This window comes from Morone saxatilis, unplaced genomic scaffold (assembly GCF_004916995.1).
Source record: "Morone saxatilis isolate NCDOM2014 unplaced genomic scaffold, NCSU_SB_2.0 Contig8, whole genome shotgun sequence".
In the NCBI taxonomy this organism is placed as follows: Eukaryota; Metazoa; Chordata; class Actinopteri; family Moronidae; genus Morone; species Morone saxatilis.
Window position 1 is genome coordinate 9,145,780 of NW_023340257.1, and position 18,903 is coordinate 9,164,682.

General features: G+C 40.3%; 1 protein-coding gene across 1 annotated transcript in view; it reads left to right on the plus strand.

The window, feature by feature from the left end:
- The first annotated feature begins 510 nt into the window (after positions 1-510).
- pcp4b (Purkinje cell protein 4b) overlaps positions 511-18,903 on the plus strand; it is a 35,472-nt gene continuing 17,079 nt past the window's right edge. Inside the window, exon 1 of the mRNA XM_035680066.1 lies at positions 511-730. Within this exon, the coding sequence (XP_035535959.1) occupies positions 722-730 (9 nt within the window). The 5' untranslated portion in view covers positions 511-721. The remainder of the gene's footprint in view (positions 731-18,903) is intronic.

Consider the following 18,903-nt stretch of genomic DNA (forward strand, 5'->3'; position numbering starts at 1 on the left):
CAACACACTGTTATTAGAGAATTCAGCAGAGAAAATCTAATTAACTTATTATACCACAGTAAACCTTTACTAGATACAATTAATCCTACAGTAAATGTGAGGGGAATGCCAGGCAAACATGACAACACATTTAATAAAATAAAATACCTATACAAGATAATGTCATGACATTATATAAACATTGTAGTGGTGCCACTATGGAGTAAAAGAAGCACATTATGTAACGGTAAATGGCAAACTGTAAATCCTCATTTTTGAAAGGGAAAGGCAAAAGATTGTTTCACTTTAAAGCTTTTGTTAAGGCTCACACCCACACACAAGTGCACACACTCAGGTGGGAGTGACAATGTTACATGTAGTGAAATAACAATTTCTATTGATGACATGATGACTGGTGCATGAAATGCCTCCCAGCGCTCACATCTGTGTGCTGGTGTTCATCCACAGCAGAGAAGCTCCGTTTGGCTGATCATGATGAAAAGGGCTTACACAGCGTATGAATATTTGAGGGAGTTGGGTGGTGACTTGGGAGACACATTTGCCCACGGCATTCCTATTGGTTTATTGGTGACGTGATGACATGGAGTAGTTGGGCTCAACACTTTATAAAGCTCCTCTGTCCGCGGCGAGCCACTCTTTTAAAGACCACTGTTGCTGAAACTTCTCATTCCGCAACTCACGTAGTGGAAGCAGCCGAGAAACCTCGACATTACCGTCCATCATGAGCGAGGTAGGACTATTTTCTGTTTTAAAACAAAGACACGTCGGGATCAACCCAATTACGCACGATCTGCGCGCTAATGCGCGGAGGGAAACGACGTTAATGAGAGATTTAACAGCCAGGCAAGCTACTGCTGTCGACGGATTTGTCTTAACTGATGAGGTTTCTCATCCGACATTTAGTGTTGAAGCGGGGATATGATTCATCAGAGTGTCAGATACTATACAGCTGCTGTCAAAGTGCGCCGATCAGCCTCAGTGTAGGGAACACCAGTGCGCATCAGTTTACCGTAGCCTCCCCCCCGAAGCGACAATATAGTGGATTTACAACAGATAAAGCTATTTATTTTTCACTAAATTGGTCCAGACCTACTTTACATTCAGTAGTGATTTGAACTAAACCGCGTGCTTTCACTACTACTAGGAACAGCTATGAGGATCACAACGTGGCGAAGATTGAGCGCAATGTGAACTGTGAAGAAATGTGAAGTTTAAAAGCTGATTGTGACAAAAGTAAACAGTTTTTTATTTGTATTTAATTTTGAGAGAAGAACTTAGTCATTTAAAAATGTCTCATATTGTAGAAATACAGTGAGCCTGTTGACATTTATTTGTCAGCATGTGGTGGATAGTAAATCGTAGCGGTTCAGGTGGATATACACTCCGGCGATTGTACCAACCAAACTGTATATTGGTTTATCTCTCAGTATAAATAACCCAGCAGAGCGTCGACCACAGGGGAACACTGCTGTTAGGTTTTCCCACAGCAGTCACAGATGTTCCAGCTCCATCCATTTTAATGTGGAGGCAGGAGGATATTAATAGCTCTTTTTAACATTTTTGTTTTTATCTAGCACAAAATCTTTCAAAAATTAATTCTGCTAATGTCACTATTAGTGTTTTCAGTTTGGGTAGTTGTAGCGGTAGTTTAAGAAATATGCATGTTTTAAAATGTCAGGACATGGTGTATTTTACAAAATATTACGAAAGTGATGCAGCCTGGACACAAGCATTTCTCATAAAAAGCTTATGCTCTTATTTTTATTTGTATTCACAGATTTTACTTTTTTTGCTTGTCAGTAGAGTGACACTTTAATAAGATTTATCTGCATCCAAGTGACACCTAGTTGTCAGTATTTGTCAGTGACATATTTAAACCTGTCAGCAGGTTGTGGGACATCAAAGATGTTCAGCAAACACCTCTTTTACTTGTACGCAGCAGGTGGACAACTCCCTTCCAGTTCAGTCAGTTCATAGAGAGTCCAAACACATCCAATCTCAAATATGAATATTATAGTATTACTTAAAATAAAAACCAAGCAGTACTTGAGGGAAATTTGATTTATTTTTTGAGAAAATCGGCTAAATTGTGCCGCTCACTGCTAAGGTTCATTGTTGTGACACCTGAAAAGAACATGAATGAATTTGCCTTGCAATTCTGCTCTGAAATTCTGCTTTGACACTTTATCAAACAAGCAATTTGTACTGTATTCTGCTACACATAAGAACCAAGAACAGAGCGTTGAAGAAAAAGGACTTTATTATTTTAGAAGATGTAAAATGCAGTTGTGGGAGTAGTCTTGTTTGTGCACATATATGTGGGTATATATTTGCTTTTTAAAAGTATGTGTCCTTACATGCAAATTGTGTTTGTGTATCCCTGTGTGTGTGTTGATGTTGGAAAAGGCATAAATGTGTGCACAAAGGATAAGTTGTTAAAAAGTCGTTTGGGTCCACAGAGAGTGGAAGAGCAGCACTTCTACCCAGGTAAAAAATGACCAAACACACAGACAGCAGCCTTCAGGTTAAGAGGGCAGCGTTCAGTTCAACCCTGCAGCCTAGTGGGTACGTGGCTGGTCATTCCCTCAAATGGATCTGTGGCAGTCATCACCGTACTTCCCTGCAAGCTGTGTATAACAAATCATTCACCAGCTGCCTCAATAAAAGATGAATTCAGGGTGCACACACAACAGGAGCTAAAACAGCCTCTGAATAATTGAATCCCTTGCCGGCAGCGGAATCACCTGAGCCTTTTGTTTGGTAATAATGTCCAAAGTAAAGATAAGCTGTTGTCTCCTGTTGGTCAAAAGAAATGTAATTTTAGGGATAACATTGCCCTGGTGCAAATGTGAAGAGGAGGAAGAGGAGGAGGAGGCGGTGGAGGGGGTATGAAATGGTTTTTCCTGCTGAGTTGATATGTTTTGTCAAGTACTGTGCAGAGTGGCGTTGTTCTCAATCAAAGTCATGAACATATTCAGTCTCCAAACTTGACTTGAAGCCAGTAACCGAAGCAGAGCAGCTCAGCATGTTCTGGATGGATGAGTCTCGCAGTGGTCAGCACTGCAGCGCTCTCTCCCTCAGCCCCAGCACACGCTCTGCCCTTGTTCTCTCCACCTCCCTCTTTCTCCCCTTTATCTATACATACCTGCTCAGAACAAGTACAATACTCTAAATTTATACTGTTACACAGTTTTAGCCCTACATCTCAGAGTTTTACCTTTTGCTTTCTCTCTCTGTGATCCAAATGATCCAAGTCAAAAACTTAAAAAGCTTAAAAAATCCAACCAAACAATCTTAGTCCCTAAAGCGTCTGACTTCTGTCAGTGTGCTCATGTCAAGGAGGAACGAACAAGCCGACAAGAGAGACTGAAAATCTGTCAGGTGCTCCAGATAGTGAAAAATGTCTGACTCAGACACTTTAATACTTTTTTTTCTGTTGCATTCAGAGTAGAGTTTAAGCTACTGACAAAGTTACTAACCATCATGAGGATTTAAACTACAGCTTGCTGTTTGCACTCGCTCCCTCTCTGTGCTGTTGTGTCCACTGATTTGACACGTTTTTGATTCTCAAGGATTACAGAGCAACGTTGTGATATTCAGACATGTGAAGCAGACTCAGAAATTCAACCAAACTCCAAAAAAAACCCTCTCAGAATGGGTCTTCAAAGCAAAGCACGGGTGTTGCTTATAACATTTATGATCGCATTGTCTGAGTAATGCTGAATTCACACCATTGACAGATTTGGAACAACAAGAAAGCCTCTCGTTATTTTGACCTGGGAGGTTGGGAACATTCCCTGGAAACGCATTATTCCAAAATGATTAAGCCCCCCGTTAGCATTGTAGTCGTTAAAATAGTCTAAATCAGCAACCTTTGCAGGGATACGTATTTGTTAACATGTGAAACCAAATACAAACTGTATATAGCTCCTTTTCATTTGGCTGAATCAGTTTTATTAGTTATTTTGCCAACCAGGCACTTCCTGTAGTTCTTTTCGCCAAGAGGAAGATGTCGTCACTGTTAGAAATGCTCAATATCTCTGACTCAGAACTCAGAGGCTGACGTGAATGTTTCTTTCAACTCTGTGGCTCATACTTACAGTAATTAACGAAAGGACATGAATGCAGCGTGGTGACCTGACCCTAGAAGTAGCACACCTGAATGTAATGCAGCCATAATTAATGATATTGATTAGGCCTGTGCTTCTGCTGCTATGACATCAACAAAGCAATATCCCGTCATTTGTTAGAAACACTAAAGAAGAATGCAAAGACAGCAGGATTACTTCCAGTTAACATGGAGATTGGAAGTTTTCACAGTTGCCTGTAGGTGGTCGGTGTGTTTCTATAACTTAGGTAACTTTCCACTAAAAAAGCCACTGTGGGAGAGTTGCTGCACATTTTATGAAAACATTTTCCAAGGATGCTTGAACTCATATTGACTCACAGGTATTTTCGGACTACCAAATTGCACTCTGCCGTTATTTTCCTGCACTCACTGACTCATAACTAAGCTGTCTTCAAGCCAAAAAAGCTCATACGACAGCAGCCAATCTCTAGATTCTGCAGCTTCCTATAAGAATTAGTTTTCTGGTCACATGAGCTCCGTCAGTGTTGGGGAGTGCCAGAAAAAGCAGTGATCAGTTCAGACTTTGAAGACGTGTGTCTACAATTAAGTCAAAGATATTCTTAGATCTTATTGATCTTGCTTTGGAACCTCCCATCCATATTCTGCTCTGTGCTAATTAACACCAAATCAGCGTTGCATCATGCTGCAATAACTTAATGTACCAACACAGATGTGGTGGGTGTGTTTATAAAAAAGTAGAAGGAAAGTTGTATGTATGTGTATTAGTTAATTTTTATGCATTCATTTTTATGACCAGCAACATTTTTTAACAAGTTCGCCCATCTGGGAATGAACACAAATGCTAATTAGCTTGATTAGAAATTAGCATAAGCGTAGCCTTGATTGGCTGCCAGATCATTCCTTTAAGTACTTCTTTGCTTCTTTGGAGATTTAGGGTTTTTAATAATAAAAAAATATCCTTTGGTTGTCTGCAGTGAGAAATCAGTCGCAATGTTGAGGCTACTCTGAATTAGCCCTGCCTTACTTTGAACTTGGCTGAATTCTACAGCCCGTAGACAGGAAACATACATTTGACAGAAAAAGCTGTTTAATCCACTTTAAGCAGAGATTGGAATTTCTCTAAGTACTTCGACTGAAATAACCCCGACTGGGGATGTAACGATGAGGTCATCACATTAATAGTCAGTTCAAATGAAGAACTCTAAATAGCTTCACAGGTTTTGGGAGATGTAAGATCTTTGCTTATTTAGCAAAGCGAGCTGATTGTACTGCTCTGCATGCCATGGTTAGAGGCTTCTTAGGTACGTGTTTTAGTGAGAATTGTTGAATTTCACTCAGCTCCTGCACTCGTCTTCAGTAGCTCTCCATAAAGGGTTGTTGTTCTTGACCAAATTATTTTCTCCTCACACTTCAAACAAATACTGTCATGTTTTGAGGCGGCGACTTTCTTTTGACCAGTTCTCTCTTGTCACATTCCCAGTCCTCAGATGGGATTGTTTTCTCAGGAGGCTTTGTGTAGGAACTGCATCAGGAGTTGTAGTAAATCCACTGTCTTAATGTCTCCAGACAAAATTGGATTTATTTCCCACTGCAATTTTGTACATTGTGTATATTAAAGCAGTGGAAGTGATGGCAACCATTTTCATTTGAGGTTATCAGGGGCAGATGTGATGAATTACTTTGTAGAATGCTTTCTTTTCTCTCTTTTGGAGCTCTCCAACACTTTTCACCTCAGAGTTTAAGCATCTGTTCTCCATCTGATTAAAAAATTTACGCCAGCCAGTTTTACCATGAGTAGATGAGGTGCTCAATTCTTGAAATGCGCCCTGTATCTGGGGTAGAAATCAGCATATTTATGCTTAGCAAAAGCCAAAAGATAAGTCCTTCCTATTCCCTCCAGATTGGTAACCCTAAACCAGGAACTGGTCTGTCCCTACGTTCAAATATTAAGCAGCTTTAGAGCATGTTCTGCTAGATTAGGGGACTATTGTGGCTTGTGCAGATCTGCTGGGTCACAACCTCCAACATTGTCAGCCAGATTCTCTTTTACTGTCCCACAGGCAGATGGACCACACTTGGAGAGATTGTTTTTCATCCTAATGGTGCACAGAGTTAAAGACTTGACTTTGTAAATGGACTAAAATGTAAACTTGCAGATATAAACACTCACCCAGTTGCGATTAATTGCTGTCAGCCTGTCACTGCTGTTATAATGGACTGCAATGAGGGGATCATGCGTGTCTGTCTCTGTGTTTGTCCACAGCTAATCTCGCTTATTACTGGACCCATCAGCCCAATAATTTTTGTGCACATTTATGAGTTTGCTCAAGGTCCTCTGGTGGTTGTGGTGATTTACAATGTTTAAACCTATTTTGTTGACTGCTCTGTTTTATACCACCATTTACTGCTCACTCTTCACTGGCCGGTAGGGGCTGCAAGTTATCTGGTTTCTGTCAGGAACAACGTATGTGGCAGTCACATTAGTGTTGGCAGGTTCTTTTGTTTACATTTGGAATTTACTTTGAAATTGACATTTTACATCGCTGGTGTTTTGGAATTGTCTGAGGTTTGTCTCCACATAGCCAGTGTACTCTGGTGGATAATGTAACCTGCATATTGTCCTTCATTCCACTACTCTCATGCATAAACGTTGGACACACAGCCTGCCCTCAGCTCCCTGTCCCCCTCCCACATGCCCCCAGACACACCTGAGTGCACTCAAGTTTAAATCATGCAGTGTTTTTAAGACATGTCATGACATTTTTACAAAAATTACTGTTACAACATCACACCCTAATTTTGTAACTTATAACTTATTTCTCCAAATTGAAACAAAAAAACCCAACCTTAAACCATTTAAAAGCCACTAGCAACATAAGTGAACATATTGTCCTCAAGTTGATATTGAAAAATTGGCAGCGGGAGGATTTGAGCGACTTTGACAAGGGCCAAATTCTGATGGCTAGACGACTGGGTCAGAGCATCTCCATAACTGCAGCTTTTGTGGGGTGTTCCCGGTCTGTATCATCAAAAGTGCTCCATGGAAGGAAAAGCAGTGAACCGGAGACAGGGTCATTAATGTACGTGGGGAGTAAAGGCTGGCCCTTGTGGTCTGATCCAACAGACGAGCTACTGTAGCTCAAACACTGGTTCTGATAGAAAGGTGTCAGTGAATCACAGTTTGTTGGTATGAGGCTGGATAACATTATGCCAACCAGGGTGCCCAGGTGGTCATAGTGTTATGGATGATCTGTGTATATACACATATATATAAATAAAACCGATTAAAGCATCTTTAAACAGTTCAAATAATTATGTAATTTATATTATATTGTAAAACAATTATATCAACACTATTAGCATGTTCATTATCTTAATGTTGATTCATATCAGGTTTCCTCCGGGAGTCTAATCAACAAACACTTTATCAACCAACACGATCCTTATCAACAGCAAAGAAGATATGAATGGCAATTTACTCAACCGCAGCGTCATAAATCACTTGGATTGGTGCCGAACGTGAAGTGAAACTATTACACACTGGGTGGTTAAATGACTGGGATGAAAACAGTTTTTGTGATGCATGTGTGGCTGTTGTCTGATTATTATGCAGTCATAAATTCACCAGCTGTGTACAGAGGGCTGATGGATCCCTGTTCCTCAGCCTCACGGATTGCGATGTAAAGTGAATCAATAAAATAAATTGACATCTTTATTAAGCCTGTTGCTTTGGTCAAGTGCTTTGGAAGGTGTTTACAGAGCTCTCTTCATCCTGTGGCTGATGGATGGGTTGCTGTCAGATTAAATTACATGTACGTTATTCATGTTCATTAGTGTATTTGTGTAGTTGTTGCATCTTCTTCTGTCTCTCCCTCTCTCCCCTCTCTCTCTCTCTCCTCTCTCTCTCTCTCTCTCTCCTCTCTCTCTCTCTCTCACCCACTGGTCAAGGCAGAGACCACCCACCTAGAGCCGAAGGGTCTGTCCTAGGTTTCTGCCTGTTAAAAGGCAGTTTTTCCTTGCCCCCGTCGCCAAGTGCTTGCTCATGGTGGTACTGTTGGGTCTCTGTAATTGTTAAAAGGAGTTCGGTCTAGACCTGCTCTATTTGAAAAGTGTCCTGAGATAACTTCTGTTGTGAATTGGCGATATACAAATAAAATTGAACTGAATTGAATTGTACGTAGAAATTCTCTTTAACTTTCTGCTTTCCACGTGAAAACACTGAAAAAAGGATCAGACACTGAACGTTATTGTTCAATATTAACATTTGACTGTATAAATTATAACACAACAGATTGGGATGTGAAAGGACAGTTTGACAACGATAAAATGTGTTAATGTATGATAACAGGCATCATAGTCATCTTTGTTCTGTGTTCTCGCCACAGTCATGTAAATCACACATTTCAGCAATGTCAGCAATAATGCACCGTGTGTGCCGGTGTGTTTAAGTCATTCACCTTATGAGTCGAGTGGGTGGGGAAGGGCTGAATTAACAGAGTGACATTACTGCTGCACGCTGCAAATCTCCCTCCCACAAAATCATTACAGAATCACACTCCGCAGATTTGAAGCTGAAAATAACACTTCAGGGACTGCAGGGGTCTGCAGGCGAATCTAATAAGTGAGGAGGTTACAGGAACAGGTTTGTGACTGCAGGGTCCCCCAGTTTAGATATCTGGACAAATGGAAAAATCTTGGTGGAGGCACACGAATATGTAGCCTGTTTAATTCCTGCAGTGATCTATCAATGTTCTCTTGAGGCTCAGTTGTTAGTATGAACGTGTGTAATATTTCCTTCACACCTTCTTCATGTGCTGAACTAGTGTTCTTATAGTCATTTTTCCTTTTGATATCTGAAAATAACAAAAAAAACAAAAAAATAAATCTCATTTACTTCACCATACACTCCTTTTCTTAAAACATTTGAACATTACAAAAAACAACAACAACCTTTCTAATCGAAGTTTTCTTAGTTACTTAATTAACTGCTTAACTCAAAAACTACTTTAGTCTGCTCACCTTGCAAGAGCAAGACATTAAATAAATGGATGGATGGAGGATGAAACTTTTACTGCTTTTCTTAGATTGTGTTCATACTTAGCTCTGTGGGTGTCGAGGAAGGAGAATGAACATTAGAACTGTTTCTGTGGAGACAGTATGGCAGCTGCGATGAAGAACCTAATTGTGAGGTTTTCTGGTTATGTTCAGGCTTAAGTCATAAAGACAATTTGCTCTTCCCTTTTTCGGATGCGCTGACAATCACGAACAGACACTGTGTGAACAGAACAGCTGGTGAGTTTTCTGAACCAGGTTTGATTTCCAGATTTAACACTGAACGTGGTTTTTACTGTTAAGAGTTTGAGGAGACAGGTTCATCGTGTGGTCTTAATATACTGTATGATTAAAATCAAGATTAATTGAAATTTGTAATCAAAATTTTAATTTGTAAATGATAACCAGTAATAAATATTTACCTCTTGTAAACCTCTGTTTTTAAGGTGTAAAACAACACATACTATAAGGTGTGTTTGTACTGATATGCACTACTGTGTCTTAATCCTAATAGCAAATACTTGAATTAACTGAACAGCAGAATTTATTTTAACATAAATATGTTTCGTTTAGTGGGCTCTATGTGTTTATATTTGAAGGTCATTACAGCTGCATTAGCTTTCTGCTGCACTGTGCTAGACTGGTTAGGGTAAAGAACTGTAGCTTTATTGATGGTATTCTCTTCTCTTCCCATTATGGACTAAATGGAGCCTCACTGCTGTGCTCATTTCTGAAGGAGCTCAAGTAGAAAAAAAAACTGCTGCTCAAAGTTAACATTGTGTCCGTTTGGATGAGACAAACTGTGTTGAAACGTGGATTTACTTGACAAGCAGACATAAATCATGAGCTGACGGTGAACGTCTGTCATCACATTGCAACACTTGATTTAATTTTGGACTGACCTGCCTCCTGGATGCCCAGTAAATCCATATGCTACTGTTTATGCTCCTGGATATTGATGCCAAATATAAAAACAGTTCTGTGTGTATTCCTAATAAACACTAAGACACACACAGTGACACAAAATCGAATAATTACTAGTGCTTAATGAACTTTAACTCTTTCTTTCTATATAAATCCTACAGGACCCTCGTATCCCATAGGTCTTTTCCATCACTGTCTTTCCTCATAGCAACCGAGCAGACAAACAGAGACGCCCACACATGCCCTCTGCAGATGTCACTAGAAATTCACAGCAGCTTTTGAGGAATTGTTTCATAAGAGAGTTCCTCAGAAACGCATTTAAACATGAGAGGTAGCATTTAATGGCAAATCGTGTTGGATAGTTTGCTTCATCCAAAAAGGAAGAGGTCAGTCTGACGGTTTCCTGCAGCTTTGAGTTGCTTCTATCATTTCCTCTTCACATACATTTGTTGGAGTGAACCCTTAATATTCTGCTCATAATCCTGAGCTGGTGGAAGAACATTTATCTCTCTCCTACACTTGAAAAACAAAAAGAAGAAGAGGCAGTTTGGCCTTATGTTCTTTCTGCTTGAATTGTCTGTGGCCTATTTCTGCTTTTTTAAATTCTTAATGGCTATTGCATGTGGCAGGGAGCTCTTGGACGCTGCAAGCTGCCAAGTCTTAAAATAACCTCAGAAACGAACGAACATTATTATTAAATTATTTTCCCAATCCCGCACCCTTCATTTTCATCCACCACTCTGCTTTGATTGTAGTTACTAAGCTCTACACTTCAAATTGCGTTAAGGAATCCACTGGGCATGGAGAGAAGATCTATTAGTTGAATAGTATCCAAACTATGAGCCACACACATTATTATATCTCTTCACCTGTGAGATGTTTCTATCCGACAGTCTCTGGTGGGACAACGCAAGCAGAGGACAGATTCATCATTCCTCATAATTAGGGTCTTAATTTGAACACCTTGCTCTTTTAAGTTCATTTGAAAAGCTACTCTCCTGCTGCTTGGCCCACAAAAGCAGACTGGAGCGCTATCTGGGTCGCCTGGTTACATAGTGTGCACTCTCTGTGTCACGTGGACCCCCCTCACAGCTGATGGGCGCTTGGCGCCGGATTGGAGCAACAGAGTCGCCCGCCAACAAGCCGGCCTGCCTCCAAACAAGCCAGTCTCTCTGGGTCTTAGCTCTCGAGCCCAAAATGGTCAGTGTTGCTGAGCCAGATGAAGTAGCCGAAGCCAAAACATCAATCATCGCATTATGCCAGCCATGCTTATGAATCAGCTATTACAGATTAACAAACTAAGAAGCTTTTGGGATCCACAATATTGATTTTCTCATTCTCATCTGCTACAAATAGCGATGCTTCAAGGTCCCACGCAACAGAGTTAAGCCAAGAAGCTACAAGAAACCGCCATCTGACAGCAACTTCAGCTGCCCAGATTAAAATAGCATCTTTTACGGGGAAGAAGAAGGACTTTGAGTTTTCTGAAGCAGCGCACAGAGGTGAGAGACAGTGATGATGTGCCACAAAGGTCAGGGCTACATTCACATCCAGGACGCCATGATGTGATTTAGTGAACTCAATCAACACATGCTACAGTTAGACTAAGATTTAGAGGCCGCTTGTTCCAGAGATTCTGACCTAGTCACACTTTCATGGAACTGTTAATGTTCAGACTTCTCTGTTATTCTGAACAACTCCAGGACTCGAAAACAGTTCATTCTTCATGTGTGGACCTTAAGCTAAGTTTTTATTCAGTTTGCAACAGGGACCAAGAAAAAGCAGCATGGTTTGAGAAAATAAAATTGTTTATTTCAGTTGAGTCTCCTGTCCTGGGAGGTGTTGGTAGGTTTGTTATCTTTGAACAGAGCCAGGATAGCTGTTCTGCTCATCTAACTCTCGGCAAGAAAAGCGAATAGGCATATTCCCAAAATGTCAAACTATACCTTTAAATGAAGTGAAATCTTGTCAACATCTGTTGAATCCACTTCATTTTTGTACATTCTTGAGCCAAGGGAAATTGCTGTAAAAACAAGTATTGCTATCTCACCTTACTGGCAGATTGTTTGTATTGTGATTTAAGTGAAAAACAAATTCTCACTCTCACCACATGATTAAATCTGTAGCAGAGAGAAGTACTTTAACCCGCTGCACAGCTTCTGTAAATCAGCTGGCTGATTGAACCAAAACCCTGGCCGATCACAGGGAACTCCCTCATCTATTTACTGGCCTGCTGGTTAGTTTGTTGCTCCTTTCATCACTGCAACACGTTCTGTGGCAGCGCGCTATAGAATCCCAAAGTGAGGAAACCAATCCCCAGAGATTGGCAACACCCACACTAATGAATGAAACGGCAAAAAATGTAATCTCGCCAATTTCAAGGCTCATTAAGTTGTGTAACAGACAGGAGTTTGAAAGAATAATTTGAAGAGGAGCTGTAATTTGTTTCTTCCCTCTCTCCTTGTCTCTCTTTCCTTCCCCCATCTCTTTTCTCTGTGGAAAATCCTGTGAATCAAGTTATTGTTTTCACCACAGCAACCGCTGTATTAAGATGAAAACAAATTATTTTTTATTCTAGGGGTTGTTTGTAGTTTTGTGATGTAAGGCTTTTCTGGGGCATGAAGGCATTAGCACTTCTTGGCTTGGTGTCGGCCACATTATGTGAACTCAGAGTTTTAATGCTGCAGTGCAAAATTCTCCCCAAAAATGGTAGATTTAAAAAAAAAGAAGAAGAAAAGAAGTTAGTGAGTCAGTGTGAGCGGTTTGATCACAGCTTTTCTGGGGACAGCTCCTTGGTTGCATGACAGCTGGCCTGCTTTTAGCTTAGACTCATAATTTTACCAAAAGCCCTCCTCAGCCTGAACCTCAGAGAAATACAAAGGAAGCATAAACAACCGAATGCATTTCTCACACACTGACAGGCGTGTGCATTGTGTCGAGGTAACATCGGCTGCAGAAGAGTAGCTGCTACCACTTTGCTAATACGCAGAAGAGTTTGTATGAGAGGGAGATCATCTTCAGCGTCAGGATGTGACCACTTCAGCAGAGTGTCACCTCAGGAATCCTGGCTGCCACAGAGGAAATGGGAAGTGTGCAGCTGAGTTTTTGAGTTTTGTGCCTTGCGGTTCGCCAGGCAGACCGTGCCAAGGTCCCAGCGTCGCCACTCACAGTCAAACAGCTGATGTTTATGACAAGCAAATCAGCATCTCTTCCTCTTCCCCCTGCTGACTCGCTCTACCTGCCCCCAAGGCTCCGCTGAGGAGAAAAAAGCCTGGAGATGGTTGACACTTGACTTGTAGATTGTAAAAGATATCAACCTACCTTCATCTCAGTGTAATTTCCACCCCTACAGTCAGCATAGAGATTAACAGGAGCACTTGAAAAAAATGCATTATTTCTTCAAAAACCCACAGTAGGTGTATAGACTGTGGAAAATAATTTCACCATTAAATAGTGGGCCATTTTCTTTTAGCCCGTGGCTTTTGGCACGTGCCGGGTACATATCTGGACTGACTATACATATATATTCATTTCAACTTTAATTCATGCTTCTCTGTGCCTTTCAGAAGGCTTTCTTTATATTTTAATTACTGTGGTCAAACTACTGTCTGTCTTTTCAGAGAAAAATGTCCCAGGACAAGTCAGTAATTATGTTTCAGGGTAATTACTGACCTCTGTGCTGCACCGCAACACTAAGAACCCACCCACTTCCTCCTTACTTTCAACCAGACGTGTACTGGCCGCCCAACAAAGGAAAGAAAATCCAAAAAATCTGCAGTGAGGAGTTATTGACCCAGCACTGATTTGGCAGTGTTTCAGTATGCCCTGTAGCCTGTATGACAGTATGGTTTATGTAACTGCCAATGGAGCTCATACAGATGAGTGGTCTGTAGCAGACAAAAGTGCACATACACACACACACACACACGAAAACCCTTGTAGTAAAGAGCGCACACATACACACACACACACACACACACACACACACACACTCGTGCCCCACTCCCACTGCCTGCACAGTGAAGATGAGCAGGCTGATTTCTGAAGAGCTGAAGAGGCAGAAGGTTACAGGATCAAAAGGGAAACAGTGTTTTACTGTACAGGCTTTCAGCAGAGCAGCATTCTCCATATGCTGAACGAAGAGAGGCAGCAGCGTTACATACTGAACTGCCATGAATGATACAAACATGTCCCAAGGGTTCTTTACCCCCACATGTATCGCTCCATGTCAGTGTGTTAAATCAAAGTGTTGATGTTGCAAAGCATCTCAGAATCCGTGTATCACATGGAACTATACTCTTCCTTATAACCAGGATTGGGGAGTTACAAAGTTACATGTATCAGTGTTACATAATCGGGACACAAAAATGAAACTACCATGCACATTACACTTTAGGTGTCTCACACCACTCTGGTCTCAGAGAAATCATAGCTTATTTTACAGTTGCCAAATTATTATCATGGCCTCCAGTGCTTTTACTGGGTGGAAATTTCACTGTTGTTTTTTTCATTAAAGCAAAAAAGATAACACAGTATAGTGCAAGTTCTGCCTTCCAGCTGGGAAAATGGTATTCAGGCTGTTGCCTTGAATTTCTTTAATCAAAAGCCAGTTTATTTAAAAAAAATACACTTAGCACAGGACACATTGTTGACACTTTAAATGTTGGTATGGTTACATTGTTCTGAACTCCTATAGAATATGTAAAAGTCATTTTCTTGAAATGTATTATGTATTACATTGTTTTTATTTGCATATTTGGTATTGAGGTAATCCAGTGGAAAGTACATTCAAGTTACGTTACTTTTAGGATTCTTAGAGGTTTTTAACAGATAATTAGTAATTGTATTGGGTTACTTCTTAAAGTAACCCACCCAACCCTGCATATGTTACACCAGCAGTCAGTTAGCTTGGCATTAGATTGAAAACAGGGGTAACATAATCTTCCCACCAGCACCTCTAAAGCTCACTAACTAACACAGCATGTCTTTGTTTATTCTGTACACAAACCAAAGTGTAAAAATGTCTTGTCAAAGTGTTTCCCAGGAAACCATTGGAGACGCCTGGAAGTTGCTGCGTACAACTAATTAATAGTCAAACACATAACCCCTCCGAAATACTACAACTTGTTATCCTTAGAGAGAGGTTTTTTGTAGAGATTAAAAATAAAAGATATAATTAGTGAGTTTAAGAGTTTAAAAAAAAAAAGTCTTTGAACAGAGTTTCATCCTGTTTCCAGTCTTTATGCTAAACTAAGCTAACTGGCTGCTGGCTGTAGCTTTACTGCATATACATGAGAGAGACTTCCTCCAGTAACCTCACTGAAAATACTTCAATTCATACTGGTTGTTTAATTGCAGGATTACACCATTTTATATTGTTGAATAAAGAGACTAGTATGAGGCTAGGGCATGTTCATGTGGATATTAAGGCGTAACCACATGCAAAGTGCAGTCTTGATTTTAAGGCTTCAGTGCATATTAATCTTGACCTCTATTGAAACAGAAATGGAGTTTAGTGAACATCATTTTCACTTTACCACACATGAACTAAAAACAGGATCACACTAACGTTGTGTGCAAAGAGGCAGTTTGCCTCCAGCATCCTATTCTGCAGGGCAGATAACCATGTTTGGCTCTCAGTGAGGGACATAAAGAGCTCGCTCTCAGTAGAATGAGAGGATGAAGATGTTTTAAGGGATTCTCTCTGAAAAACCTCCTCACTTCCCTAATGAATGCCCAATCAGAGATAAAAACATATTTACATTTCTCTGATTTAAAAATGTGCTTAAAGTATATGCACACTGAATCTTTTCTGCCTGACTCACCCTATGTTTGTGAGAGTGTGTGTGTGCATGTATTCTTGTCCGTTTGTATGTATGTTTGTATGTATGTATGTGTGTGTGTTTATGTTTTCCCCTTGAAGTATCCTAATTGAAAGCCTAGAGGCATGAATTTTGATGAAGCCACTGTGGAGTTTGCAGGCAGTATGCTACAGTAGTTCTGCTCTGTGTATGTGTTTGTGTGTGTATTCCACCTCAAGGCACACAAAAACACACACATCAAAACACTGTTTGTTGACCTTGTATACCTCTGAGTCTGTTAATGATTAATGAGAGGAACAATATGTATTCCTCATCTCCCTTGTCAGCGTCATGTAATTACTGTTTTTCTTTTGCTTGATTGGGTTTTTGCATCTTCTTGTTTCTCCTTCTCGCTGTGTGCATCTGTGTGTGCTTGTGTACTTCCTGAAGTGTCCACAGGTGTGCTGATTTGTTGTGTGCGAGTGTATATTCGTCTTTATCTGCAGAGTGAGGATAGCCCCTTTCCCTCCTCAGAAATGTCACTCATCGAGCTGCTGTTATTGCAATTTATACTTGGCTCGGCCCCAGAGCTGCTCAGCCGTAATGGTTATTCCTCTCTCCGCTGCCCTCAGGAGTGTTATAGTTTCTTATCAGCCCTGCACTGAGCTGAGCTCCCTCGCCATAAACAAAATGACCTCCAGTCACGTCTTGTATTTAAACCAAGTTGTAACCTGTTAAACCCCCCGCAGAGCCCGTTCTGAGTATAATATAATCATGGCTGAGCAGCGCTTACATGTAGTGTTGTAATCTCATATGAGAAATTCAAAGGCACCATGGAGCACTCTTGTTAAAACCTTATAACTCTAATTTTGTTGGTCATAACGTTATTTTGCTATCAGTGAATAAAAATTTACAACCATCAGTTTTTTTTAAAACATTTCAGTATACATGTTCAGTATATGAACAAATGTTTCTTTACCACAGAATCCTCAAGCTGAACAGAAATCATTAGTGTCATTAATGTTAGCATTTTGTGTTAGAGTTCCCCTCACAGTTGACTAAAGGCACCGCTGGGAAGCACTGAGACATTTTATAGACAATTAATAGATAATCAGCATATTAACTGATAAAAAAAAAATAGTTGCAACCCTATTAGTTTAGAGGATTAACATCACCTTAAATTATTATTTCACCTCTATGCTCATCAAGCGACAAACTAGGAGGTGATTTTTAATTAATATATGTATTAGGATAAAGAGATTCTCACCAAGCAGCAGAAGTATGAGCTGGTATTTAACAACAAAACTAAAATGAGAGATGAGACTCATTTATTATAGACATAAAATAGTTCAAATAGGTTGTAAGAATCAGAACATGAAGGACATTGGTCTAAAAGATATGGATCAGGCTGCTTTTTCATGCCTCAGAATCTTCTTATAGGCCTATGGGAATGTTTAAATGATGCAAAAGCCAAACTATATAGGCTTTGCACTTGGTCCCTGCGTGTAATATTAATCGTTCTGCAACAGTACTGCAAAGTTACATCAACATTATATCTCCAAAAGCATGAGTAACCAGATGAGCTTGAGGGGAGTTTTTGTTTGCAGAGGGGGCAGATGTAGTGGACTGTGGACTGACTGGTCTCCTCTCTCTCACTCAGTTGGTGCTGGGGTTTTTTTTGGAGCCACATTAGTGCGTTGTGAAGGAGCAGCTACTGTAGCTCCAACGCAGGCACAAGTTCATTTCATGGCCATTACAAGAGGCTGATATAGAGACTTAGCTTTTCTCTTTGAACTGGGATTAGTAACAGGGAAGAACAAAACTGCGCTCTTATCTAGCTCTGATATTTGTTTGGAGCTGCAGGGGGGCCGGAAGAGAGCTCAGCGGTGTGACACCACAAAGCAATTTTGATAAGTCGTTTCACTTCGGGTTTTTCCTGACAGACAAATGAAAAGAGAGAACAGGTATGTGTCTGATTAGCCTGACAGGTAAACATAAAATTCAGTGCTGTACACACATACACGCACTTCAAGTTTTTTTTTTTTTTAAACAAAATTCAGAATTGCATCAAAGACCAACCTCACATTAGACATTTCTTCCCAAAAGGCGTGGGTGTGTTGTGCTTGGAGCTTGCAAGGATGCTTCAACGCCCCCCACCACCCAACCCTCTCCACAGCATCAAAGCACTGCACACACTGTTTGAAATTCATTGAAAGCATTGGATTAATAATGCAGAAAGAGAAGCTCAGAAAAGAGGACACATAGCACGATGCCTTCTCGACTCCTCAGCTATTAAAGCATGGAAACCCTTCTGACATGACCAAATGGGAAACCTTTGAACGAGTGGGGAATAGCTGTGAAAAGGTTGCGGTGAGAGCTAAATCCCCCAGGAGGCAGTCAGATACACGCTACCTAAATGAAACCATTTCCTTGATCTGTTTTGTTACCGTGCCAACTTCCCAGTGCTTTCCCTCTGAATTTGTTCAAGGTGGAATAAAAATAAACAATCAATTTAAAATACTTGATTGAAATACAATACAATAATAATAACTTTTTCTTCATATTTTTTACAAAAGGTAAAACACCCAGGTCTTGTCAAGCCCCGATGATAAGAACCAAAACTAAAAAACTCACCTTAACAAGACAGTATGGTAGTGTGCCGGTAGATTAAATATACAAAATAAAAGCCATTTTATCTTCTGTATATATATTTGTCTTTCTGTCAAGTGTTGCCATGTATCAAACATCAACATATTAAAGAAAGAGGTCTACATTTCAGAAGTATACGCCTATTTGTTTTCTTGCTGAGTGTTAGATGAGAAGATTGATACCACTCTAGTATCTGTCCATTAAATTTGGAGCTAGGACCAGGTGATGATTAGCTTAACTTAGTTTAGCATAAAGACAGCCAACTTGACTGTCCAAAAGTTTGAAAAATACAAAATACAAATCCACCTACCTCTAAAGGTGTACCTGGCACAGATACACAAATATTGTACATCCATTTCAATTCTGTTTGGGGCAAATCAACAACAA